The sequence below is a fragment of the Calypte anna genome, chromosome 12 (assembly GCF_003957555.1).
Source record: "Calypte anna isolate BGI_N300 chromosome 12, bCalAnn1_v1.p, whole genome shotgun sequence".
Taxonomy (NCBI): Eukaryota; Metazoa; Chordata; class Aves; order Apodiformes; family Trochilidae; genus Calypte; species Calypte anna.
In genome coordinates, this window is record NC_044258.1 from 19,849,056 (window position 1) to 19,876,815 (window position 27,760).

Below are 27,760 nucleotides of genomic sequence, written 5' to 3' on the forward strand. Positions count from 1 at the left end.
ACAGTTTAAAAATTTACCTTATTAGGCTTTAGGGCTCACACTTACCTCTGCCATCCTTTCAGCTGAATGATCTTCTATTCATGTGGAATTACTTGTTAGCTTCAGTTTCTAATTACGTGATTTTTGTGATTTTCAAAGTCCCCAAAATAAGCCTACACCACGTCCAAGAGAAAGTCAAAGGAAATTACCAGTGTTTTTCCATCAATAAAAGTCTTCAGCATAAAGAAATCCTCACATTTTTATTCAAACCTGTACAGCATTTCTCATCATCATCACCCTGAGGATTATCATCCCTCAGCTGCAGAAGGCACTTTCCAAAGAGCAGCAAGTATCTCAGCAGGTAAAGCACATTTCTGAACACAGTTTTCACTGCAACAGGAATGTAATGCAATGGCTGCACAAACAGCAGCTCTGTCTTCCAGCCCTTGCTTCTTACCTCTTACTTCCTTTTAAAGCTGTCTAGGAGTTTGTAAAGTCCTTGATTGGATTTGAGTGTCGAAATTCCAACTATAATAAATAAAACTATTCAGCAAAGATCTTTTCTAAGGGAGCTATTAATCTTCTAAACCACAACTGGCACGTTGCTGTTTTGTGCTAGTCAGCTCCAAAATACTCCCACTAAAAAGAATTCGCTGAGAAAAAGTTTGGTCAGGATAGAAGTCCAGGCCACCTTCCCCAAAGAGCAACACAGCAAAGTTCTTCAAGCAGTTCCAAGTAGGGTTGGATTATTTTCTCCCCCAGCAGGAAGTTTCAGCACTGTGTCATCAGCAAGAGGCACTCCACACCTCTCCTCTTCCTGGGGTGGAACTGAGCCCCTGGGAGGTCAGGGGAGGTGTGGCAAGGTGTCTGCAGCACAGCGGAAGCCCAGGTTGGAAGCAGAGCTGTCAGGGGTGTTCTGGCTGCGGGCTGCACAGCGGTACCTGTAGCAGTAAGACTGCAGAGAAACAGCAGAGAAAGAGCTTCAGAGCACATCCCAGCTTGTGCTTCCCTAGGCAAGAGTCTGACAGGTGAATCCAGCATTCCAGCTGCTGGCAGAACAAGGAACTGGTAGGGATCAACATCACAGCGTTAGAAATAAGGGGGGGAAAAAAACAGACTGAAGGGCAAAGTGTCTGCTACCAAACCCCTCCTGTGCAGGGCAGTTCCTCCCTTCATAGAATAGAATCATAGAATCATAGAATTGGCTGGGTTGGAAGGGACCTCAGAGATAGAGTCCAAGCCTTGAACCACCGCTGCGGTTGCTAGACCATGGCACTCAGTGCCACATCCAGTCTCTTTTTAAATATCTCCAGGGATGGAGAATCCACTACTTCCCTGGGCAGCCCATTCCAATGCCTTCAACTCAGAGCCCTTCACAGGTTTGGGGGCAGGTACTAAACAGTTCCATTTGTACAGCTTCCCGGGTGGTGACAACTTGAAGGGCTCAGTCATCAAGGGAACAGCCCTGAGCAGCAGCCATCCCGGAGGCAGCAGGGCACTGATGTTATCTCCAGGAGCCAAACACCAGCTCCACCTAAGGAGATGGGAACAGCAGCCCAGCCAGAGAGCAGCTGCTCCCGTCTCCCCCTGCAGAGATCTGCCCCACTCCTCAACAGCACCCATAGGATAGAGAAGCTGAACTATGTGGAAATTAAAAGTTAGCTGCTAAGCAGGCAAACTTCAGCCTTTGTGAACTGAAGTGGTAGCAGAGCAGCAGAATTAGTCTGAATAGACTTTTAGGCACCTAATGAAGAGCCCTTGTACTAATAAGCTTTCAGTAGTGTTTTTTGTCTTGGTAACACAGCCTAGTTTTATCACCTACAAAAAAAAAAAAAAAAAAAAAAAAGAAAGACTAGGACAGACTAGAATCTTCACAAGCTTTTAAAATGGGTCACATTATTCATCACTGAAGAAGGGTCTATTCCAGTGTTAATTTAATCAAAACTGCTAATTAACATCTGACATTGATTTCACCTAAGAAAGAAATCAGTGTAGAAAATGGGATCTCACTGCAGAATATATAATCTAATTATGACAGTGATTTGCCAGCTGCAGGCTTTGAAAGGGAAAAAGAAGAGGACAGCTTTAATGAAAGAAGAGATCTACAATGAGCATTTTTTGCAGTGCTGCATGAATAGAGTTTAAAACATGGACTGTGTTATAAGCAGCTGTTGCACTGTGGTGCTATCCAGACTTTAAGAAAGAATTTCAAGTCTGCTATCAACTTAGCTGAAACATTCATCTCCCAGCAACCCTTCAGTAAACACCTGATACTTTGCCTTTCTGGATTGAGTCACTCTAAGACTAAAAAAGTTACATCCGTGCTTTCTACTCTGACAAGAGTTGCTCAAGCACTATAAGGAAAATAGCACTAGAGATATCCATCAGCTTGAATTTCACAGTCAAAAAAACCATCCTGGGTAAAGTAGTTGGTTTGCTTTTATTCCAACCTAAGAAAGAATTCCTTAAGAACATTTTAAGTATTGCTCTGCCTGAAATTGCATGAAACCCCTTAACGAGCATCCAAACTGCCAAGAAACTCTGCCAGAGGATTATCTCACTGTCATGCCAGGTATTTTTTAGAGGAAAGCTCAACGTGGCAACACAACAGGCCTTTCACATTACCTTATGGCACATATAGGATCCACCCTTCTTCACTCTGTCTGTCCCAGCCGAGGGCCCTTTCTGTGGAGGAGAGGACCCAGGTTAGTATGCAGGGCCACTGGCGGTCAGATGTGATGGGGGCTGCACTGCCCCACGTTGGCTGCTTATTCTCTTCACAGTCCAAAATCCTGTCAGAAACACAAGGCAGTGACTGCAGAAGACATTTTGTGTCACCTCCCAGTCACTGTCCTACATTTGTTACAAGAGGGGCTCATGAGGGCTGCAGAAATGCTGCATTTCCAAGCAACAATTCTGGAACCATGTGTACATTTGCAGTGTGTGATTTATCTGAAGTGCTCAGGAAATTGGTCCTGGAATTGATTTACCAGTGTTATTTCAGCATTCTTTTTCAATTCCAGCTCCAAAGGATGGCCTAATAGTTCAAGTGGAAAGCTGGGCTTCCTTGATAACACACTCTTGCTCGCTTTGATGCACATGTATTACACAGGCAACCAATTCTCCCCTTCATTCCTTCTAGCTGGGAAACTTACTACTGCACTCATCTAACACTTAGGGACTACTGCTACACTTGACATTTCTGATATTCCTTTTTTATTTCATTTCTACCAGATATTCTTACATGCTTTCTACACTCCATGTGCACTCAGAAACTACTTTGCATGCACCACAGTAATATCTCTCTTATAAAAGAAAAACAAGATCAATCAAGTGTGCTTTACTGGTTAACTGGCAAGCCCAGCCTAGAAGTTAGTACTGCCACTAAGAATCCTCTCAAAGTTGTAAGACTTGTAGGTATTTCTGTTTCTGTGCCTTTCACACTGATGTGCAACAAAACCATTTGCTCATCACGTACAAGTGTCCAATCAAGCATTTTCATGTAACTCAGAAGCTGTTGTTTCTTCACATTGTTAAGGTGTATAAATGAGGTCTGTATTTCTAGACAAAACCTTACCAGAACAATTTGTGGAAGAGAGGAAAGAAAAAAAAAAAAAAAGCCATGATGTTCCCCTGAACCATGCTACATTTTCTAAGAGCATTACCTTTACTGAGAAATAGAGGTTACAGGCAAGTTATCAGCTCAGTATTTAGCAGTTTCTTTAGGAAAAAAAAAATTGCTCCGGAGCATGTAAATGACACAAAATAGAAACACTAAATGTTCTATGATTGGTTAAAACCACAAAACCACTGCCAAAAAAAAAAAAAACCAAAATAAATGTTTGCTCCTCCTGCCCAGCAGCCATTTATCCTGGGAGTACCTGAAGGGTGTTCTGCTTTCTGCCAGGCCCTGAGAACAGCTGCTTAACTGATGAAAATGCAGTGACTGAAGAAAAATTTCACCCCATGGTAATTCCTGAATCCCAGAAGCAGCAGATCAAGCTGCAGATCCCTTTTCCCAGGGAAAAACCCCTTCCCAGCTTTTCTCAGTGTCACCACCTGGTCACCACGCTGCTGAGCCTGTAGCAAGGGACAGAGCTGTCTCCCACCCAGCTCCTGCATTACCAGAGGTGAAGTTCTAGAAGAATCCACACCAGCCAATCTGCCACATGGAACAGAAGTCACAGGGACTGCAAGAAAACCCTGAAAGTTGATGGCAGTGCTACTGACTGCACCCACTGTGTCTGGCTGCTTGGAGAAGCTCCCTATGAAAAGCTCCCCACACTGAAACTTCAGCACTTTCCCGTGTACTGTGAAACTTCTACATGAGATAGGCTAAATAAATAAATAAACTCACTTACTACTGCATTTAACACCCTACAAATACTGATGGGAAACTGGGAAAACACACCCAGAGGCAGTGTCTGCTCCTTTCTGAGCCAGGGTGCTCCTCCACACAGGACTACTCCCTTTCCAAAAGCTGGAAATTGGCTTCACTGAACTTGCTGCACAGACACTGAGCCCTCCTCTAAGATAAGCCACTAACAAGCACAATCAGCTCCAGTCTGTTAATCTCATTTCAAGGGAAGTCAGGGTAGAACCAGCCAGGATAAAACTGCCCTAAAAAAAGCTACTTGAGACCAAGACAAAGCAGAAAACAATGGAGCTGTTGAGCAGGATTTCCCATTAAAACTTCTAATGCAAATACAGAGCAGCAATGTTTGCTACTGGATCCAAAGCAAAAGGAGCAAGCTAAGTTAGGAGGAGAAGGCTTACAGGCCAGACTGTTGGGTGTTTCAGCAGCTATACAAGGATAACATGCACTGAAGGACCTTATGAACCAAATTAAATGGTAATTGCATAAGCTCATTTTATTAATCACAGATATCTTCTACCTGGCAAACACTGAGCATCAGAGCTGATTTGCTGACAAAAAACTAAGTTAAACTGAACCTCTTCAGCCTCTGAAGCAGGATTACAGCACTGAAAGAATTTACCACCTGCCAAAAAGCTGACAATAACCTGTTCTATTATAAAACAATTCAGAATCACTGAAGGTAAAGACTTTATCATTAAAACAACCAGCAAAGTTCTTGGAAAAGCAGAAAAGTCACCAGACATCAGTTGGAGAAGCAATTGCAGACTGTCTGACAGCTACCTGTGGGCTGTGTTTCACTCTCTTGCTCTGCAGAAGGAAGTTGGGATAACCAGATTTCCCTGTAGTAGTATCCAGGTACATAAATATATATGTACAGAATCCAAAGCAGGAGTAGCTGTACCTAAGAGCCCAACTGGACTGGTTCCCTTCACAGATGAGAGGAGATTAAAAAGGAACCACAGAGCCTAAAAAAGCAGAGCAGAAGAAATTCTGTTCTCTTTTCTTGAGTTAGAAACACAGCTTCCACAATCTCTGTCTTATCTGAAGGCTGTTGTGGAGTTAAAACTAGAAGCAGAGCACTGAGCCCAGTGATGCTGCTTTCATTCAGCATGTAGCTCAGCTGCTCTCTAGAAGCCACCACACATCACCAAGGTCCCCAGCAAAGCCACCTGGGCTGCTCTGAGAGGAACCAGAGAGTCCACAAACACCACCCAGCTTCAGCCAGTGCTGCAGCTCCATATCACATGGGTTTTATCATTAAAAAGGAGGCAGCCTGTGATGTTAGTATTTGCTCATGCTTCTATCTGCCTCACAGATCAAGGAGTCCTGCTTTAATGGTGCTTACCCCTAATAAAAACTCATCAGAGCACAGCAATTAAGGTGACATTTGATTAAAACAAGCAAATATCTCATCCATCAAACAACACTGGTTTATACCATTACCTGGAGAAGTGCACCACCTGGTACTGAAGTGGAAAGACGTTTGCTGGCATATGTAGAGAGCCAGAGCTGTCCAGATTCCAATCCCAAATTTAAAGCACAGAATTTACTGTCTATTGACAAGGTCATTTTGTAGTCTAGTGCTGTAACAGACACATAATCTGACTCCATCATTCCAGGTGCCAGTGCATTCAATTTCCAAAGCTCACAAGTACAATTATTCTTTAAAGAGTTATTAAAATACATCACAGAAGCTATTTTTTTTTAAATTAAGTAATATTTATTTCATTACATCAAACAAACATTTCTGAAGTTACCTTGCATAAACAATCCTGCTGCAAGTTACTCAGCCACTCTGCTTTGAGCTGAAGCACTTTTCAAAGAGAGCTGCAAGCCCTAAGAGACTCTGCACTATATAGAAACAAACCCTGAGCCAGAAGTCACCAGAATTAAACCAGCCCCATAAAGGGATTGTGGTTTGATTGATCTCACACTCATTTGTAAATGATCATTTGGCAGAAAGCAGCCAGGTTTCAAACAAACAAAAATCAAGCCCTGGCGCTTCCTAGTTGTGCACCAAACAGTAGCTGCAAGATGCACCAAAGAAACATTTTTTTATGAGTTAAACTGTGTATTTTTTCTACTCATGAGAAGAATCAGCCCAGAAGCACTTATTTTGGCCAGCAGCAGTGCCCTGGATTTTCCCCCACTGCCAATACTGCCAGTTGCAAACCAATCACTTTTACATTTTCTCCAGTGGATTTTAGAATTCCCTCCAAGCTGAGTCTGACCACACAAAACCCACTTCCCCTGCAGGATGAAGACACACTGCAAGAATGTCTGTACTGGCATGTGGCCCCATTCTGTGCAACTCTGAGGTGTCTTCAAGTGCAAACAAAATAATTTCAGAGAGCAGCAGCACAGCAGCATCTCCTTCATCTCCTGGTGCTCACTCAAGTAAAGAACCCCTAATAAAGTATCCCCACAATGTGTGCTGGAGAGCAGCTGTGGTACCAAACAGCCTGGCACTTGGTACCACTGTACTTAAAATTCAGAAAATTTAGAAGTTATTTCCATTTCCACCTGTAAGAGTTTTCCAGACACCTGTTTTAGATTTGGCTTATTCTGGTTTGTTCTGGATTCTTGATATCTATTTCCCCTGGACTGTCTTGCTGTACAAAGTGAATGTTGGCTTGGATGCTCTGGGAGAACAGAAAGCCCATTATCTCACAAGAGATTGAGGGACATTCACAGCTGACAGGGACAGTTATTCACTGTAAACAAGTTTTTACTTAAAACCTCTCCAGATTTAATATTGCTTATTTGCTTTCAAGACTGCTCCAGGTAGAGTGCACTCATCTCCACTGATCCTGTGTGCTTGTTAAATGAGGAGACTTCGATTTGCTTAGTCCAGAAACAGCCAGAGACATTTGCAGCTCACTGCCCAAACAGATGAGAAGTAGAACACAAAATAAAAGCCACTCAACTCCTTATGTTTTGCACAAGCCATTGCTGCTATACAAATAAGTGTCTGGAGTAGAAGAGTTGAGGAGACTACTTTTAGTTGCAGAAATGTCTAATTAAATTCATAAAGACAGAGCTGTACAAACAGATCTCCAGTTATATTATGCTCTGCTCTTAAAAGTTACATCCATAACATATTATGGTGCCTTTCAATGCCACCAACCTGAAGGTTCTGGCTCCATCCCCAAATTCCCCAAGTGCTGAGAGCAGCCAAGGTTCCTTATAACTCCAAGGACCCAGCACCCAGCTCTGCATTCTATATACATCTTCAGCTGCATAAAAAGCCTTCAAGTTTCTCCTTGGCTTCAGTACTTACCTGGCACAGGTCCCATGCCTGGCAAAGAAGAACAATGACATTTGTTCCACTGTTAGAGCATCATTTAAATCTAATACTTCAAGAAGTAACAAACCACTCAAAGCATGTTCAGGCGTCCCAGTTTATTTTTGCCCTTGGTAATTATTTGTGAATGCAAATCAATCAATGATGGGGGGGAAAAAAAGAATTTGTGTGAATAATTCTATACATCCTTGCAAACAGGCCACAGCACACCCAAAACCTCTCCAGTACTAGAAAACAGCTTTGAAGATTTTGGATTTTAAACTAAAAGTGTTAAAAAAAAAAAAAAACAAACCAACTTTCACTAAGCTCTGACCCTCTAGAAGTATTCCTAGTCTTCTAGGCAGAAAGAACACATCCTATATATAGGTTACACTGACTTGTACTCTGGAGAGACTTCAAGATTGGCTCTGACAGATATGGTCCTAATAATTTTTAATGTCTCAGAAGATACTGCAGCCTGGCTATTTTGGGACACCTCTTCACATTATGAGATTCAGTTTTCTTATCCATTTCATCAAAAAAGCCTTTTGGAATTCACTTTGAGGTGCTCTGTCTCAGACATTAGATTCTGTCAACTAGTTTCCAACTGAAAAAAAATGCAAAAACATCCTTGTCAACACCTAATTTTGAAATACTTTCTCAAATGTCTGCAAAACGTTTGTGCCAAACTTAAAAAGCCAAGCAAAGTCACACAGCCACTGAAGTTTAACAGAGCAAAAGTCACACAACATTTGTTTCCCTGAAGTTAACAAGCACCAACGGCAGGGATGAAGACTCATCCAAATTTCCATCCTGAGAACTACTCCACACCTCATCTTCAGCAGTCTTGCTCTGAAGTTGGCTTTGTTTCCATTCATAAGGTAGCAAAGAAACTTTATTCTTAGTTGTGTACTAAACACCCACCAGAATGGAAACAGAACTGCAAGACAGCAGATGTTTCTTTCCTAATCAATCAGTGTGCAAACAGGAAAAAGCAAATCTAAATAATCAGCTTGAGTGCTAAGGATAAGCTCTATATAAATGTCAGCTGTATATGTCTGCCAGCCCTGAGCCAATGTTGGGAAAAGACAGGTGTATTTATACATACAATTCACAGCACACACCTTCCCATTATTGCTGAATTACAGAAGCTGGCAGAAAACTGACTACTGTGAAGTATTCACATCACATCATATAAATTTGTGCAGTATGGGAGAAAAAGTACCAGATGGAGACACAGCAATGCCCAGGGCCTAAAGGACACAGAGGTTCTTCAGCCACTGTTAGGCCACTAAGATTGTCTACCAACTAAGATTAGAGAATAGTCCATCCTATTTTAAATCTGACATGAAAACAACCAAGTCTCAGTTCCAAGGATTTCAGTTACTTGGGAAGATGTGTGCAGCACAGTGTCTGACACGTTGCTGAAGTCAGAGAGCCCTGGGGTGTCCCAGTGGAACACTGGTAACTTCAAACTGGCAAATGGGACTGCTGTGGGTTAGGAGGTCTCCAGATGCTCCCCCAGCAATGGAACTGCTGATTGAACCACCTAGACCCCAAGATGAGCCTGGTGGCTCTTGCCAGATACATCCTCCTGGAAGAACACCCAGTGTCAACCTCTGCAATGTGCAGAACAGCAAAAAAAAGTTGAGCAAGTTCTGCAAGCTACTTCTAATTGCTGACTTCCCCCAAAGGCCTCCAGTTATGTCCAGCACACCAAAGAAAGACTTATACATATCATAAGAAACCACAACACGGGAACACAAATCCTGCAGCTAACAGAGAGCTGTAATGGATTTAATTGGTTTTCTCATTACAGATAGCTGTGTCTGAACAAAACAGGCTCTGTGAGAGCAGAGCAGTGCATTTCTCAGATTTAGTCATCCTGGATAAATGAGAGAGAAGATGTAACACTAGAACTTCAATCTGCTGAGAGGTACTGCACGAGAAAGCTCACACACAAAGCTTTCCCTGCAGGATCTCTTTCCATGCCTGCCACACCAAAAAAATAAACCATAAAACAAACAAACAAACAAAAACAAACAAAAAACCAGAGATTAACCTCTCAAAGCCTGGTAAACTACTTCTCCCCCTAAGCTTCAGTCTTGTTACACACTGAGTTTTAAAGGAGCTAGTAGAAGCCACACACTCGCAGTGGTTTGGTCACTGCTTGGGAGGAAGAAAAAGTAGTAGTAGTACAACTTATAGCATCACAAATAAACAAAAACCTTTTCTTTCTAAAAAATAATTCCACTGCATTGGAACTTTCTTAATTTATGCAGTATGATGCTGGTATGGAGGCCTGTCCAACAAAAAACAAATAACAATGCACAGCAGCACTAGAATTCCAGTGCTGATGATCTGTGGTGTGATGCAGCCCACCCAGAGAAGAGAGGAGCAAAGGTTTCCAAACAGCAGCCAGATCAGAGTAGCAAGAGAGAATTCTGCACTTCATGGGATGCCAGTGAAATACTTACAGGGTTGTGAACTTCATCTGTTGAATGCTGAACATCCCACCAGTCAGCTGTCCATTCCCAGGCATTTCCTACAATGTTGTACAAACCATACCCATTGGGAGGAAAAGCAGTGACCTGTGCAAGACATGGAACACAAGTGCCAGTTCTGTAAACCACTCCCCAGGAAATGCAGTTTTTAGTCCTGAAGGTACATCTGTCTTTACTGGGAGTGTCTGCTCTCACATTCAAAAGCACACCCCAAGTTGGTAGTGCAGAACTAACCCTTTTACATCCTTCATTTAAATAAAAAGAATGAAAGAAAGAATTATGATCATGCTCCATATTCTCAGCACCATATTTCCACTATGGCACGTGGGATCCTCCCTTTGGTTTTGGAGACTGACCCCTAAAGGGGGGTATTGACCAACAGAGACCTGCACATAGCATTAGTGATCTCAGCTCCATACCCATGCTTAAAACTTCCAAATTCCTCTTCCCATCAAAGCACAGCTGGCTGTCAGCTCATGCATATGCAGGCTTCTCTGCTGATAAAACCCTCTGCATTTACTTGGATTGCTATTTAATAATTCATTCACATACTTGATTGCCTTTAACATTCCACTCCATTGTTTGCCATATTAGACAGACATAACCTTTCCAAGAAGAGAAGTTTAATTTCTTTTAATCTATTGCATGATTTTTGTGCCTCGGGATCAACTGCCCAAAAAATTAGAGTTCAGAAAATTGTAATGTCAAAAGTGCAGGCAGAAAGAATTTCAGCATCTGACTATAACCTGACTGCAAAGGCGAAAAAGAGGTCAGTTTGAGAGGAACTAGAAGTTAAAATGAAAGTAATCTTTACTTTTCAATTAGCTTTTAAAAGTGTCCCCTGGTAATAACCTGCAGTGAACTATCTGGTAACTTGAAAGGTGAAAGAGTATAGGAATGGAAAGCAGCCATGGTTCATGGTGCTGAACACAGACCTCAATTTTAGGAAGATGAAGTTCATTTCCATGTGATTAATGCACTTTGAGACACACTTACAGGTGCAGTTCCTTTGTATCCATCTTCTGCACTGTTATTAGTTGGGAATACTCCCTGCCAGATGTTGGCATAATGCTGACCTTTTGGCTGGAGCTTGTTGCCCCAGGGGAACAGTCTGTTAAAAGACAGAGGAAAAGAGCTGTCAAACACTTGTGTTTAACTCAGTGAGACACTACACACATCTCTCTCCCCACTTCACCCTGGAGAACTGTTTGTATTCTAGTTCTATTTGTGCCAACATCTGGCAGGTTTTCAAGGAGGAGAATTTGTAGATGAAGGAAGGAAAGGCAGCACTGCCCTGGGCACTGTGTGGTCCAGGCCACATGATGGAGAAGACAAAAGGTTGATATTCTCCTTATCTTCACACCTTCCCAGGCCCACAGTCAGATAACAGGTGGATCCAGCAGCCCTACAGTTGCTGAGCAGTGATGTAGCTATTTATTTCTTAATCTCCTAATCTCCTCTGCACATCTTTTTGGCCTTGGCACTAAGCTCCTGCCATCTCCTGCAATACCAGCAGTCCTGTGTCTTGGCATTTTGTCACTTCTCCTGCTCTCTTGGGCTCTCTGCATTCATTCTCCTCCCAGTACAGTCCAGATCACAACATTCCATTTGGGTAATTAACAAAATTCACTTCCCCAAAGGAATCTGCTCAGTCAGGCAGTGTTACATTTACCACAGATGTGGATATTACACAATCCAAAGGTACTGAAGGTAATAAAACCCCAGGTAACTTCCTTACCTGGTAAATACCAGTTTTAAACATTAAAACAGGGACACATTAGGAACAGGTCCCTCTTTACCTATTTTCAAGGCCCCCTCGACAGCTGTATTCCCACTCAGCCTCAGTTGGCAATCGTTTCCCTGCCCACGTGCAGAAAGCCACAGCATCATTCCAGGAAACATGAAGAACTGGATGATCCATTCTGGGGAACAAAATAAAGAGGACAAGATCATCAGCAGACCCAGGCAATCTCACAGCTATACAGCACAAGCACTGTAGAAAACCCTTCAAAGAGATGGTCACAAAGAACTGCAAGGAAGTTCATAGTTTACTTACAGCTGGAAAAGAAGAAAAAAAAAAAGAAAGATCACTTTTACAGAAATGAAGCTATTTAAAGAAAGAGAGCAAGATGCTGGAAGGGAAATGCAAAAAAAAGGAAGAGACAAAAAAACCTAACTTCTGTTTGTCTTGCCATGCTTTTACACCCAGCTCTTTACAGTGACCAAAGACATTTGTGGTTTGTGCTTTCTCATGGTTCCCCTCAGAAACCTGCTGCACTATCAATATGCTGCCTTCTGGGGAAACAGAGGTGCTCAGAGACCCCCAGGCAGACACCAAGAGCCTGCAGATTACTACTGCTTGCTAGGGTAGCTTAACAGTGACTTAACCAGCAACCAAGATTCTCATTAGGAAGATTTACACTGCAATTTCATGCTGAATGCTCTTCACTTCTGTGTGCTCTTTGCTGCAGGCTCTTTCTTTGCTGTCAGTTGTGGGAGGTTTGGGGGAGAGAAGAGAGAAGAAAGAGGCATTACTCTTAAAATCAACTTCTGCAACACCCAATCCAGGAAACAGTGAACTGCAGAAACTTAAAATGTATTTCTTTGAGCACTTCAAGCCATCCACGTTTTACACAAAACCTCCCAACTTTATTTTGGTTTGGTTCCAGAATTTCCCTTACAATCCTGGTCCCTTTTTCCACTAAAAACCAGAAAAATGCCTTGTCACAGGGATCATCCCCAACCAAGCCTCTAACAGAACAAGGCTCTTCAGGAGCTGAGGGCCAGAGACAGACACTGAGGACTTCCTATCAACTTTTTCCTGCTTCATTTACCAAACCCAGTCTGTGCCTCTTGTTCCTCTGTGCCACCTCCACCTGGCAGGTTCCCCAGCAGCTGTGTGAGGCCAGGCTTGGACCAGGCTGCTACAAACCAGCTTTACATGGCAGGTTTCCAATTCTTACCTGCTGACTGTGACCTACATTTCTCTGTCTTCCCCTAACACTGCCTCCAGATATTATCTCTATTTTTGCCTCAGATAATTCTTTCACTGCCCTTGGAGAACAGGCAATGGACCTGTAACTAAGCAGTTCAGCCATCAGATGATGTTACACTAACACAGCCCTGTCCTTAGAGGCCTCAAAAACATGTCAGCAGCTACTAGATCTAGGCTAGAGAGCCTGACTTTTCCACCACTGCTGTTTGGAACACTTGAACTAGTTGACTAAGGCTGCTAGTGCCAGCTTCATTGCCACCTGCCTGGGCAGAAAGAGCTGCAACAGGAAAGGTCCCAAAAGCAGAGTGACATCCAAGGAAGCACAGTCACACCTGTAACTACACAATGGTTTCTGCATGTGCAGCTCAGGGTTAGCTCTGCAGTACCCACAGAAAGCACCTCAGAATAATGGAGCCTTTTGATTTTCTAGCCATAAAATTCATTCCACTTCTGAATGGAAAGAGGCTGCACAAAGACTTGGGTCAGCGAGTTTCAGGGTTCATGATGGCAAAGCATGGCACTAAATAGAGGCTGTTAAGAGAAAGTAGAGTTTTCCAAAGCACTTGGAGCTTCTAGATAAAATCATAGCTGATTTCCCACAATAATCAGCCCACAAGCTCAGAACACATGAAAAAGCACAGAACTCTTCCTCCTCCTGTTGCCAGAGGTCAGACTCCAGATCCCAGATGGAGGTCACACTGCACAGACTGACAGTGTGGACACAAAACCAGATCTGCTCTGGAGTTACTGACACTCTCTCAAGATCTCTTCTGTGTCACTGTTGATATATAACATGAACAGAAAACACACAGAAGCACATCTCAGGATGGTCTCCTTTCCCACAGATGCAAAATGCTTATAGACCTTTTGGAAACACTATGTCAGGGACCACTGAATGTGCTTGTGCAAGGCACTAGAAGATGGGAAAACAGCTGCAGAAGCAGCAGCAAGCAGGCAACTGGTTCAAAACCCTTCCTTGCACTTCACTCCTGGTGCAAGTTTCCAGGTATATTCACAAGCACTGAATGGGCATTTAGGGCTTACCTGCTGGAGATACTGGAGTCAGGACCCTCAGGGTGCTTCCAGTTGGCTCCCTTTACAGGCAGCCACCAAGGAGCAGCTGCAACCTGGAAAGGGACAAGAATGACCAGGAAAGATTTAGATTTCCAGGTAAAGGCTATAATGAAAACCCACCATGGGACACTGGATTACAAAGCTTTCCCTCACTGCCTTCAGCACACCACCTGTGCTGGGCCAGACTGTCTTCCCAGAAATTCTCAGTTCTTTCCCTCTGAAAATTATTCCAAGAATACTCAAAGGCAGTGGCTGAAAGAGATCATCTGGAACATTACAATTTTACTCTCTTCCTTTACAACTGTGAGCCCACAGCACAGCTAAACCAGCTACCCTCCTGGCTGACTTCAGGCTGACACATTCTACACATTTCTAAAAATGCAGTTTCTGCAAAAAAGTGTTTCATCCCAATTGCTTACTCTGTAGCCTCAGTGTTTCAAATAACTAAACCAAAATCTTCATTACATACTTTAACTAGGGTCAAAACACACTTCCTACCACACATTTGCTTTCCTGTTAATTAACTCAGTAAGCTGATTTAAAATGATTTGCTATCAGCTTCCAGAAGGTGGAGACAGAAGAGCCAAAGAAGTGAAGTGAAGGCTTTTTTTTTTTTTAGTTTTTCCAAGTTGGTTTGCTGAGCAACATCAAGCTTGCAGACAAAACTGTGTAACTCACATAGCACTAAAGCTTCAGAATAACCAAGCTACTGAACAGATACTTCAGTCAAAAGGATTAAAACTAGTCTGATTTAACCAGTTCTTTGTATATTTCAAGCTTTAACTGTTAAAGATGGGACAGAAATCCAAAGTTACTATTTTACAGCCCCTTAAGAGAGCTGCAGTACCATTTGCTAAAGGTTCTCTATGAATCTGAAAGACCACAAGTTAGATTTTATCCCAATAGCTTCTAAGCACAACACATTTTTATTAAACTGCTGAGTTTTGGATCAAAACCCCTACAGGCTACTGCAAAGACCTGCGTTTTGAGACTTTAATTTTGGAAAACATTTTTGTTATGCAAAAGAAAGAGCAGATGCTTTCAATCAGAAAGGTTTATTTTAAACTGGGAAAAATACAATCTCTCCACATGAGAGCACTACGTGTGCATGTCTTCTCTTTCTGCCTCTGCTGAACTCAACACCAAATGGCTGCCAGTCTTTGCAGAACACCCAGATCTTCAGAGAGGTTGCACAGGCAGTACTAGGACAGTGGTAACAGTGACAGACTACGGGCAGCCTTCAATAATTAATTGGAAGTTAATCTAAGTCAGCCACTGACACCAGCGAGCATGCTCCAAGATGCTCCTTCCCAAAGCCAAAGTCATGTACCTGAAATGTACAGCCCTTACAGAAAACTTCCCAGAAGTCCTCAAAGCTTTTAATTGCTCTAAATCTAATTAGTAGAAGAGCTAATTAGAGAGAGATATTACAACATTACAGTTAATACAGCAAAGCCCTCCCTTGCCACTAATGAGCTTTGTTCCTTTCATAATGCTTCGTGTCCTCATGCTTCACTCCCAAACTCGGGTTCTGCAGACTGGCCAGAGATCCAGTTTGGAAAAACAGCAGCCTGTGCTGCTGAACAGATCTTGAAGAGTCAGTGAATTAGAAGACAAGAGCTCCTTTATTGTGATTAACTCTTCACAGGACAGATGTCACTCATGACAGACTCAGTGCAGCCCACCTGCCCTGCAAACATTGCACCCCAAGACCCAGGGAGAGGCAGCTTGGGGAGCCCAGGACACTGCAGAGCAGCTCAACACTTCTTTTGGGCTGATCCAGCTGAAAACTTGGATTATCCACCCTCTGCTCCAGGATTCCCTCTGCTCCAGGATTAAACTTTAAGAACTCGCTCTTCTCCTTATTACAGAGTCGTGAAAAGAGAACATGGGAATACTGGGAAAATGTACTCACAGTTAATTCCACCCTACAAGTTTTCCACTCAAATGAAGCAATTTGCAGAACTGAAGCCTATACTCCCACTACCAGCTTGCATAAAACTCTAAGTATTCCAATTTTCTTTTCACAGTAGGCTGGGGTATCCTAACTTTAATCACTCCATTAACTCGTGATTCCAAGATTTTTAGACTACTTCACAATCATCCTAAAAGAAAATTAATTCCTAAATATATAGAGAAAAAAAATAAAGGAAGGGCATCAGGAAAGTCAGTTTCACCACCAGTTACTGGTACTGCAAGAGCAGCAGGGCAATACCCTGAAAAACACACACACAAAATCAGCAAATAACCATCCAACAGACACTGGCCACACTGGACACAAACAACCCCCCACTTCAGGTCCAAACTTAAAATTCAAGTCACATTTATGTGTTAGAAGAATTACCAAAAATAAACTCAACTTGGTAGCTAATCTTGACTCTAATTCCATTTCTAACATGCAGCAAATCACTTGAAATAACAAAGCTGTGGATTTTGACCTCAAGTCAGGCCCATAAGATGAAGAGAAATTCATGCTGCTGTCCAGACATGTAGAACTAAACATAGTTTAGTTTTTTTTAATGTGCTACAGTATTATAATGCTCTTCTAATATAACAAGGTCTGCATACCTAGGTCAAGATAAGCATTTGGAAGAAATACAAGTTATTGCAGAGTAAAAACTTCAGCAATTTAGGAACCAACAGTCTGAAAAGAGATTTTCTAAGTGATGAGTAGTCCAAGTGCAGAAAATATTTCACGAATCATATATTAAGCAGAAGGTTTTGAAGAATACACCTCAGTTTCAGAAGCTGACTTAACAGGTTACCACTCATTTGGATCAGACTGTGTTAAGCCCTGAACATCTTTAATTTGCCAAAGCATCCTCTTGGCTGCCAAAGCAATGTGTGCACAGGCTGGAAGCAGGGAAGTTCTGAAGTGTTGACTCTGAGCAATACACCAGAGGTTTGGACACCCTCAGTGCTGGCTTTGGGAGGATGTGAGAAAAAATTAGCTATTCATTAAAGAACAGAATTTCTTGGATAAGGTTTTATTTTATCCATGTAAGGCAGATACATGGAAATCTCTGCCAATTTTTCCTCCTCTAAGTCGTTTCTTAAATCCCGAGCAGCTGATTAATGAACTACTGAAGAAGAGACAGAAAATAGAACATTTTTAGTAGGGCAGATAGTTTAGAGAAATAAAAGTAAATCATTACAGAGCAACAGACTGTCTTTTTCCCCACAGAAACCACAAAGCAATGACATTACTTTGTTTTTTCTAAGCAGTAGGACTGTGCCTTCCCAGCACCCCTCAACCACTCTCTCCCTCACTGGGGTTCAGGGCAGGGCTCCCTCTCCCACCATCCAGATGCACCTCACCACAGCAGCTCCTTCCCTCCACAGGATGTGACCCCACTCTGGCAGCAATCCCATGAAGTTAACCCACACCTGCCTGGGGACTGGGCTGTGGGGACCAAGACCTCACTGGAGCATGGGGAAGGTGCTCCAGCAGCCCCAGAAGCTTGGGTGGCTCTTGGCACTGCCCTGCTGCAGTCCCACTCTGGGTCTCAGAGGGAAATCCAGAGGGCAAAGCTTCTCCCAGTCCTGATCCAGTTCTGTACTGGGGTTCAGGACACACCACAAGGGGCAGTGTGAGACAATCCAGAGCTGGGCAGTGGTCCCACTCAGTGCTGAAGCCTTCAACATCCCCCCAGCAAACACCCACTCCCTGGGCACCTTCCCCAGCCTCCAGCTCTGCTTCCCCTTTCCACCTGCACACTGAAAAAGGCACCAAGTGACCCATTTCCATGCAGCACATCATCTCCATAGCAACGGGCTTGTGTTTAACTTGAAACAGCTGGAACCCAGTCAGGGAGACATTGCAATGTAAATAGTGTGGCACTGAACACTGCTCCCAGATGAAGCCAGACCTGAGCTCTCCTTGCCCCTTATCAGGGTTGTCATAGGAGCTCCCTCCATAAGGGAAACAATCCACACACACAGCTATAACTCACATTTCTATTGGAGATACTCTGTAGAGAAGAGCAAACCTTCTCCAGCTATCTACATAAACTGAACTGAAACACAACTGCCAAATGCTCCACCAGTCAGTAATTAAGCATATTGAAACAGCTTAAGAGTTGAGTATTTTTCCCAGAAAAACTCTAAGTCTCATACTTTATGATATCAGTTAAGAGTCCCAGCTCCCCAAAAGCTCTATTTACAGAAGAATCTGTTTTCATTCCTATTTTCTAGGGTTTCTAGCCTCCCTCATTAGCTCAGAAATTAAAGCAAAAAAAGGTTTTCTTCAAAATCTAGTATTGATACTGCTTGCCTGGAATCAAGCCCCAGTGCTTTTAAGCATTTTGAAACTGCACTACTGCAAAAAGAAAAGGCATCAGCTTTATAGAATTACAATGTATTTTAAGTCATTAGGGAAAGGATTTGAGACTTAATTGGAAGCTAGCACTTTACTTCTATGAAGCAACCTCTTCCTTTGCATAAGGCAAAGCTCATACAATCTCAAACATTTTAATGCTTCACAGCAATGTCAATCCTCCAAGAAAAATAACCAAAAATACATTTGATGCTAAAATCCAGTAAGATTCATTAAGTGCAAGTTTTGGAATCCAAGAAGCTTCTTTTGAGGAACTGATATTCTTGGTGAGTTCCATCTCTAGAAGTATATTTTTCAGCCAGCCTGTAAATCTGCAGTCAAGATATTAATTTTTTCCAATAACCACATGAATATGAGCTTTCAAAACATGAGGTGAGCACAGATATATGTGTGGCATCAGGCACAAGCAGTCCCCCACCTTAAAGCAGCACTTTATACTGATAAATATGGACTAATATTACAAGTGATTCCCAGTGAGATGCTTCCTGCACATTGTTCCTTAACCCAATAGTGGGAGTACAGCAAGAGATTACCAGTTCAACAGCTCCAGCTCCCCAGCTCCTCATCCAGGGCATATGAAGCACTGGGGTCTGCAAGAGGCTCACCCACCTCTTCCTTTGATTCCAGTTTCTGAAAGGCTTCTCAAAAACCAAAAGGCAATTGTGGTCTAGGTGAAATTTACCCTTAAAGGAGCAATAAGCACATGTGTCAACTTCTGCTTGTGCATCCTATGTATGCTGACATTATCACACTGTACAATAACCTCCTGGCTCCCCCCAGCCACAGAGCAGCAAGTTATTGCTGCATGCTGGCAGGAGACAGGTTCTCCATAGGCAGTGCAAATGCTAGCACTGCAATCCTACCTGCAAACACTGCTGGTCTCTTTATTAATTTGAAATACTCACTTGAAATGCAAAACATTTGCCTTGTTTTCAGAATGGAAACCTTTGAGTTAAAGGCTAGAGGCACTGCTATAAATAAGCAAATTGCACAACCCAAGACTACCGCAGAGGTTTCCATACAAACAGGGATGAAAATAACATCCAATAGTTCTACATCAATCAGAACTCCTCAATAGCATTTGCTACAGTGAATTATTTTCTTTCATTTTCACACCAAAAATTCAATACCTCCTAAAGACAAAAGAAGTATACAGATTTGTATGCTTTCAGTCTCTTCATTCCAGAGTTTATCTGGCCTTGAAGCAAAAATTAACTTTGCTGTCATCCAGAGGCCAAGAATTTGCTCTCCAGTGAGCAAATTATGCTGTTCTCCAGTCTCAGTGAGTGCTATCCTGTTTGCTTTTTTTCATGGTAGCTGCACAGCCAGTCAAACTCTTCCAATTATTTGCAAGAGCTCTCCAATCCCCTCATGTTGGCAAGCTCGCCTCAGTACCTTCTCATTTCCCAGACACAATCCCCAAGCTTTTTGCTCTAGGATACACAAGAATGCCCTATAAATGACATTTTATGAAGTCATGGAATAATAGCACTGGGCATGCACTTCCCCCTCTCTGCTTCCTACTTAGTCAGGGAGATAAAAGAGCAGGAAAAGCTTAATCACAACATAAGAACAGCAGAATCTCTACATTCTGATCTTTTTCCATTTCCCCAAATTCCCCCCAAAAGAGAGGGAAAGAAAAAAAATCACCTCCAAGTGCCAAGCTGTTGGCAATTCTAGGCTGTGCTTTATCAATGACATCTAAGGCCAAGTATCCAAAAAAGAATGTAACTTAATAGCTGTAATAGCTGCAGTAATTAGTAGCTGGTTTTAATCTGCAAGTCTGAGAACTGATTTTAAGAAATGAAGCTATCAAAACTTGTTAAACACACACAAAATGTTTTGGTTTCAAAGGACCTTCCACCCTCACCCTAGAAAATCTTTTTTAATTTGAAGAAGTCCTTTGCTAGTTCTACCAGTGACACCCTCACCTGTTACAGTGCTCAATGCTCCCACTCTGCCACGTTACCATCCCAGCCTTGGAGGCCAAGACTAAAACTCAAGTTCCCAGAAATCTGGAACAATTGGCTGCTACACCCCTTTTTGTTGCTTCTCTTCCAGAGGAGGGTCAGATCCAACCTACATTCCTGTAGTAGTGGCTATCTAGGAGACCACCTCACTCCAGGAAATGCACCCAAAGCTCCAACAATTATTTCATGTGCTGAGCTGGTTTGCTCCTGCAGGAGCTTTCACCAGCCCCACCTCTGTTAATCCAGCTGTCTGCTTCCCTTCAGGGCCTGGGATAAATCTGTCCAGCTTAACAACTGAAGAAGCCAAAGTGGCCAAGTAGAACAATCCCCCCCCATACTCCCCAACACACTCCTGCACCTCTCATCATGCACAGCAGCTGCTGGATTCCATTTGGTTCAGGATCTTCACTTCCACCCTTCCCCAATCCCTGCACTGGCAGTGGAAGGCTACTTCCAAAATACACATTCCAGCTGCTCTTCCCCTATATTCACATCTGCATTTAGCATCCCTCTGCTTCAGGTGGAGAACAGCCTTATGAAAACATGTCTGAGCCATTGAGGCAAAGTAACAACACAGTCCTTTCTCCCATCAAGCTGGTGGAGGGATTTTCAGTACCAGTAACACCTCAATGGTTACATCCTGCTCCTGCTTTTCATGGGGCCAGTTACCATTCAAGAAGGTGCATGCCATGAGTTTTACTTGATTCAGGTGTACATTGAGAAGCAGCAGCCAAGAAGCCCAGTTTGGGCTCCCTTCCAGCTCCCTGGCATAATACTTGTTCAGTTAGCACTAAAGCAAACACTTCAGAATTTGGCTGACACACCCAAGAAAGTGGCTCCCAACACTCTTCATTGTTTATACAAATAGCCAAGATGGAGCTCACACCAGCATTCTTAGAGTTGGTTTGTTTGTTTCAAATCAGAAAGCCTGATTTAGGGGTTTCTGCATCACAGAACTTGCTTGGACACACATCACTGTTGGCCACACAGGTTTTCCTCACTTCCTTAAATTGACAGGATCCCCAGCTCATTCCCTTTGCTGGGACATAAGAATGCACTGGCAGAGCATCCCAGCCACAAGTGCATCAGCCCTTGGAGCCACTCCTGGTCTTTGCCTACACAGCACCTCACTCAGCAGAGCCACTACTGACATCTGGATTTCTGAAGCATTGCTGTGTTGCAGGTAACACAAATAAACAGCCTAGTAGCTGCACCACTTGATACAGCCCTAAATACCTCTCACTTAGGAGGAAAAAAGTCACAGCCCTCCATAAACCCTGGTTTTGCCCAGGACTTTGGGAACACCACACAATTTAAATATTACTGCCATAAGTGCTCAGACATTTACCCCAGTAACTGCTCAGGAAGTTGTACTCTGATGTGTTACTCACTGCCTGATGGATGTGAGCCTTCACTTCTTCACTCAGCATCCCCTCAAACACAAAGGAATCACCAAATTTCTCTGCCTAGAGAAAGAACAAAAGATTTATCTGTATTATCAAAGAAATGTTAATTATTAAAATGCCACTAACATTCATAGCTTCTTTTTATTATGGATAAGGCAATTCTAAGAGTCACTTTGAGTTCTTTTTCAAGGAAGCTATTAGAGAACAAACAAGAAGGGATTTTATCTCTGGATGTTGTCATTCTTCAACAGCCACTGGACAGATGGCAGCTCACAGAGCTTCTGCAAATGTTATCACTTCTATTAATTAAAAATGCAGTTCCAATTATCCCAACTGGTTTAAAATGGTACAGTCAATAACCTAAGATTCAAGGGCATTTCTCTTTTTTTTTTTCCCTTGGGATATCACAATAAAAGATTTAAGCCCTGTCACTTACTGCTTCTCCATCACTAGTACCATGTTTTAAAGCACTGTTACAACGAAATAGAAGAATTAAAAGTAACCCAATCATTATATATAGCATAATATAAAGCCAAAAGAAACAAGCCCCACAGATTGTTTCAGTGAATCACAGTACATAATGCCAACAGAAGGTTTTTCACATCTGGTTAAATCCTGCATAAAAGGGGCCCCCATGTGAGGGGGGCAGGGAGAATGGGCAAGTGGAGCATCCCAACTGCAGCAGCTGAGCCGCAAAGCACTGCCTGAAACAGACTCCACCTGATGCACTGCTCCATTCCAACACCACTGCACATGTGCTCACTCCAGAAGCTGTCTGCAGCAAGCAGCCCCTCTTCAAACTCAGTTGTTAAGTAACCTTTTCTCATAATTATTGAGCCAAGAACTTAAACATGGGAAAAGATTAGCTCTTCATCCAACCAGAAGAATCCTGCCTTCCAAGTGAGAACCAGTTTATCAAGTGAATTCAGCAAAGTGCCTCCTTTGAGACTTGCTCATCTCGGAGGGTTTGATTTGCCTGAGAGGTCTGTCAGGGATTTATAAAAGTTGTGTAGGAACAGCTCACTGTCAGGAAAGCTCAGAGCCCCAGGCACAGGTAGCTTCTTGCTTGGAATAACTTTAATGTATTCTTTCTTAGTTCATTGTTCCCAGTCACATGCCCACAACTATTACTAAATTTGCTATTGTATCTTCTTTAGACAGCAGAGCTTTCTATTGCTCAGCTCATTACCAAGAACCTGTGCTAAGAAGCAGCCTGCAGAGTCCTCAGCTACCACAGTTCCCGTTTTCCTTTGTTCCTCTGGACATGGCTGTACTGGTACAAAGATGTCCTAGGACCCATAGGTCAAAAAGAAGACCCCCAAAACCCCTGTATAGATGTCTTCAACCATTTATTACCTTCAGTCCATGTCAGAATATCCCTCAGAGCCCTGGGCAGGGCAATTTTGTCTCCACATTCTAGTACACAAATCCCAAGTATTGTGACACCCTTACAAAAAGAAAAGCCTAGTTTTTTAATGGGAATTTTGCCAGCACAAAGAAAGATGACAGGAGCTGTGCACCCCTCTGCACCTTACCTCAGTAATGTACCCAGTAGAATTCACAAATCTCTCAAAGTCCTCATTGCTGACCTCATACTGATCCATGTAGAAACTGTTGATGTGGACTCTTCTAGCAGGCCACTCTCCATCTGGCTGTATTGCAGGCTCATCAGTGCCCATTGTGAACACTCCTCCTGGAATAGCCACCATCTGCAGAGAAAACACCACCCAGAAGATGATGAAAAGGAAAGACTAGCAAGTCTCTTATCCTCTTACTCCTCTCCTCCACCTCATCTTTGGAGGTGCTTTTGCTTTGGGCAGCATCTCACTGACAAAACCAGCACAACAAAATGGGAACAGTGGCATCCTGATCACCACCTCTCTGGAAGAAACAGCAAGCAGAACAAAAATGGAGAACAAAACCTGCATTTGTAGCTCTTCCTGTGTGGAGTCTGGGTAACTGAAAACTTCTACTGGCTGTAATGCTTTTACTCTAGTGAGGAAAAATGTGTTCCCTTGTGTACCTTAGAGCCAAGAAACAGCTAACAAACAATCCAGAGTCCTTTCTACATTTTTAGGAGGAATTCTGACACTTCACTCTGTTCCTAGGAAGGCTGGATGCATTGAATTTGGAGATTAGCAAAGTGTCAGGTGTTCTTTTGTGGACAGGTCTACACTTGATTGCATACCAACTACAAGTGGTTTTCATTTAATAACAGGCACATGCAGCATTTTATTAACAACCATGCTGCTACCTGGCAGGTAGACACAGCACCTGCAGCTCCATGTGCCAGAGATGAGACAAGCTTTCCACTTATATTCCACTCCTCTGGAAGGCTGACCTTGGGTGAGAGCCTCGGGCCTCAGAAGTGAAGGATGAGTGACAGCATAAATTTTAAACTATTCCAATACAGTGTTTTCCCTTTAAGGCCTCACTCAGCCAGTTTGCAGAGAACAGAACGTGGGTTTCCTCAGCTTTAGTGGGCTCTTCATGGGAAGACAAAGGCCCCCAGAGGTGTTGTCATGCTCCACCTGATGTTTCCTGAGAGCCCTCTAAAGATCACAGACTGAGCAATGCTCTCCTCAGCCAAAAAAAACACAACCAAAAACAATCCATGATCCTTGCTCATCAGCTTGTGCTGGAATGAATGGGAGCTCAGACTGCAGAAAATCTTCCCAAAGGGGAGGCTGCAAGGACTGACTCCCCAGGAGCTGCTGTCTCAAAGCACATGAAAATTTAACTCTCTCTTTGCAGCCTCTCATTGATATCCAAAACCTGGGGAATCTCAACAGACTGCCAGTGCACACTCAGCTCAGGATGCCCAAAGGCTTTCTTAGGAACCTGCTGCTTCTGCAAGAGCTGAGCCTCCTGGCATGTCCACTAATGTTGTGTCCAAGTGACACCAGATGCTGATTCCATGGGATTATCCTTTCCCAGCAAGGCTCATTTCACAGCTCCACCTCCTGTTTGGAAACAGGGCCTTGGTTTGACAGCCAGCTTTATGCTACCACCACATCACAGATGGCAAGGCTCAGACAGCTGACAGTGCTTTCAGCTGACAGCAGTGGCATACAACACTACATGAAGAGCAGTTTTCACATCACACACAGAAACCACATTAGGATTGTTACTGAAGCAGGTATAAACCACAGGGAGCTACCACTGGGGGGCTGGTTTCTAATAAATATCAAAGTTGAGCTACAGAGGCAGAAATCCAAGAGCAGAAGCTGATAGATGTCATTTACTGTGTTAGGCATTTTGCTGCAAGAGAATGTGCAACGATAATTGCCTAATTACAACATTAATTAGATGGCTCATGCAGTTCACTGCCCTCACAGCTCAGCTTCAACACCAGTGCAGGCATTTGCCTATGATTATGCTCATGTTGAAAGTATGATGGTAATTAAGAGCAGAGCCACTGAAGGACCAGGCTTCCAGTTTCTAAAGATGGAGTGGAAATAATTTATCTCAGGTGTGGCTGAGGCAGAAACCAATTTTTCCCCTAACTCCCCTATTGATAACAGTGTTTTCTACTCTAGCTAACATAACCAAGTTGTGAACACAGCTTAAACACCAGCAGCAATTGGTTTTCATCACCTGTTAAAGTTGCATTAAGTATGATCCAAATTTATTTTATCCTACAGGGAGACTCACTGGAAAATGCTGATATTTATGACATAAAATGTGTATTAGTGACACAGAGCCCAACTGCAATGTGGATTATTTAATTCATCACCATTAAATACTCTGAAGATACTGCCACTTCTCATGCAATGAAACAGCAACCCCATTTCTAACAACTGAGCATCTCTCACCCAGAGAAGCATTTGCTCTCCAGTGACACAAACAGACTCAGCAATCACCAGCACAGCACGTCAACTGACTTCAACCCCTGCCTCCATCAAGAAGGCACAGTCAGGTCTTTAGGGTGTCTTTCAGAAGAGCAGGCACAGCAGCAACAAGGAATAAGCAAACCAAGGGACTTCCCCTTGGAGGATATCTAGATACAGACACATACAAGATGGCTTTGCAGAAAGACACTGCAGAGGCCTGGCACAGCACTCCTCGGCATTTCAGTTCTCTTGGAACCAACACAGACCTCGTGGGGATGGATGGGGGGGAGCAGGGCCAGAGCAATCCTGAAATTCACCAAGGAAGGGACAACAGAGCCACCACCTCCTGGGGACACAGGGCACATCTGGCTCCGGTATTACCGGGTCCAGGTGGGGGGAGCTCCGCTAAAACAGCCGAGAAAAAACAAACCAAATCAAACCAAACCAACCCAAACCAAAGCACCTGAAAGGAGTTTGCCCCAGGGAGGAGCGGGCAGGGCACGGGGCTGGGATGGGACACCCGCTGCTCTCTCCATCTCCAGGCCCCTCCGAACGGGAAAATGGAACCAGACCGAGCCGGGTCCCGCCCTGAGGGGCTGTGGAGCGGCTTTACAAGGAGCTCCCACTCAGGGGTTCATCGCTGCCCCCTCAGCTCTCTGAGCCTCCCGCCTCAGGTCCCTCCCCGCCGCTCACCGGCCCGTGCCCAGCGCTCCGGCCACCGCCCGCAGAGTACCGCCGAGCCGCCGCCTCCCGCCAGTCACCTCCACCTCGGCTCACGCTGCACCCGCAGTCCTCCCCGGGAGCTGCCGCTCGGGCGGCCTCCAGCAGCGAGGAGAGGAGGGAGAAGAAGAAGAGGAGGAGGCGGCAGCGGAGCCCCGGGCCGGGAGGTGCTGAGGGCGCAGCCATCTTGGCCCAGGCGCCACGTGCCGCCCACGTGACGCGAGGCCCTTAAAGGGACCGCTGCCCTACCCCAGGGTGTTCGGTCCGCTCGGGGCCGGTACCGGGACACGGGTTCGGTTTGGGGTTCTGGTTCTGGGTGGTGTCCGACAGCTCTGCGGGGGGACGCGGTCTCTCAGGCACTGCTGCCCTCAGCCGCTCGGGTTTGCCTCGGGATCGTGGGAACGTGACGTGGGGTGAATAAAGCACACGGAGCGTGGGCAGAGAGGCCGTGAACAGCGCTGTGGTACCTAAGGGGTGGGATTTAACCTATGGGATGGGATTTAACCTATAGATTACTCACGTTTATGCACGATACCTGCCCAGCACCTGCTGCAATTAACATCCTTGCGTATAGGATGAAGGCAGGACACGGCTGTGTTCCCAAAAAAGTGTTTCCACATTACCCATCAGTGTCATCCATTGGCACAACGGTTTAATGCTCATTTCACCCTCCAAAGGAAATAAAAAACCGCAACAAAAACAAAAAAATAAGGAATACAGATGCTGCCCTGAAGCCTTCCCACCCTGAGGTGTCAAAGCCTGCAAGCAGAGGTGGCTGTAGGTGAGCAGTGGTTATTCAGCAATATCCATGGTAAGGAGCAGTCCCTGTGTGAGGGGGTTGCTCAGCACAAGTGAGGACGAGGCCCTTTTGTAAGTTCTCTTCCAAATCATTGCTGGTAACTTGTGCCAAGGATGGGGTTCTCAAGCCCATCAGCATCCACGTGTCCTAAGCTCTTTCTTCCTCCTTTGTAGCAAGAAGATGCAACTGAACTGCAGCTGAAGGAAAGACAGCAGGGTGTAGGACAGTCAGGGATTCCTACAAATGTCAGGTCTGAGGACCAAAAAAGTACATGCTTACACCTTTGTGTTCAACATACAACTGTGTACATGCCTTCCTCCCGTGAGAGCCCTCATCTTCCCTTTAATGGGGATGACACAACTCATCATCATTTCAGAATAAGGAATAAAGAAAAAAATAAAGAAATGGGAACTTCCTTCAGCACTTCTATGCTTATAAATACCTAAAAGGTGTCAGGATGGGGCCAGTCTTTTTCAGTCCTGC

At 43.9% G+C, this 27,760-nt stretch overlaps 1 protein-coding gene across 3 annotated transcripts; it reads right to left on the reverse strand.

Annotated features, from left to right (window-relative positions):
- Positions 1-220: 220 nt before the first annotated feature.
- On the reverse strand, positions 221-26,777 carry SUMF1 (sulfatase modifying factor 1). 3 transcript variants are annotated; one of them, XM_030458367.1, is made up of 9 exons: positions 26,728-26,777; positions 23,461-23,634; positions 21,911-21,985; positions 14,184-14,266; positions 11,944-12,066; positions 11,141-11,255; positions 10,118-10,231; positions 2,605-2,664; positions 221-934 (listed from the first exon to the last, which is right to left on the reverse strand). In XM_030458367.1, exons 2-9 carry the CDS (start codon positions 23,632-23,634, stop codon positions 824-826), a joined length of 855 nt encoding a protein of 284 aa, XP_030314227.1. In that variant the 5' UTR covers positions 26,728-26,777; the 3' UTR covers positions 221-823. The 3 variants fall into 3 exon arrangements, with proteins under 3 accessions (XP_030314227.1, XP_030314225.1, XP_030314226.1); XM_030458365.1 differs by lacking the exon at positions 26,728-26,777 and adding an exon at positions 26,452-26,671; XM_030458366.1 differs by lacking the exons at positions 21,911-21,985; positions 26,728-26,777 and adding an exon at positions 26,452-26,671.
- Between the last annotated feature and the right edge of the window lie 983 nt (positions 26,778-27,760).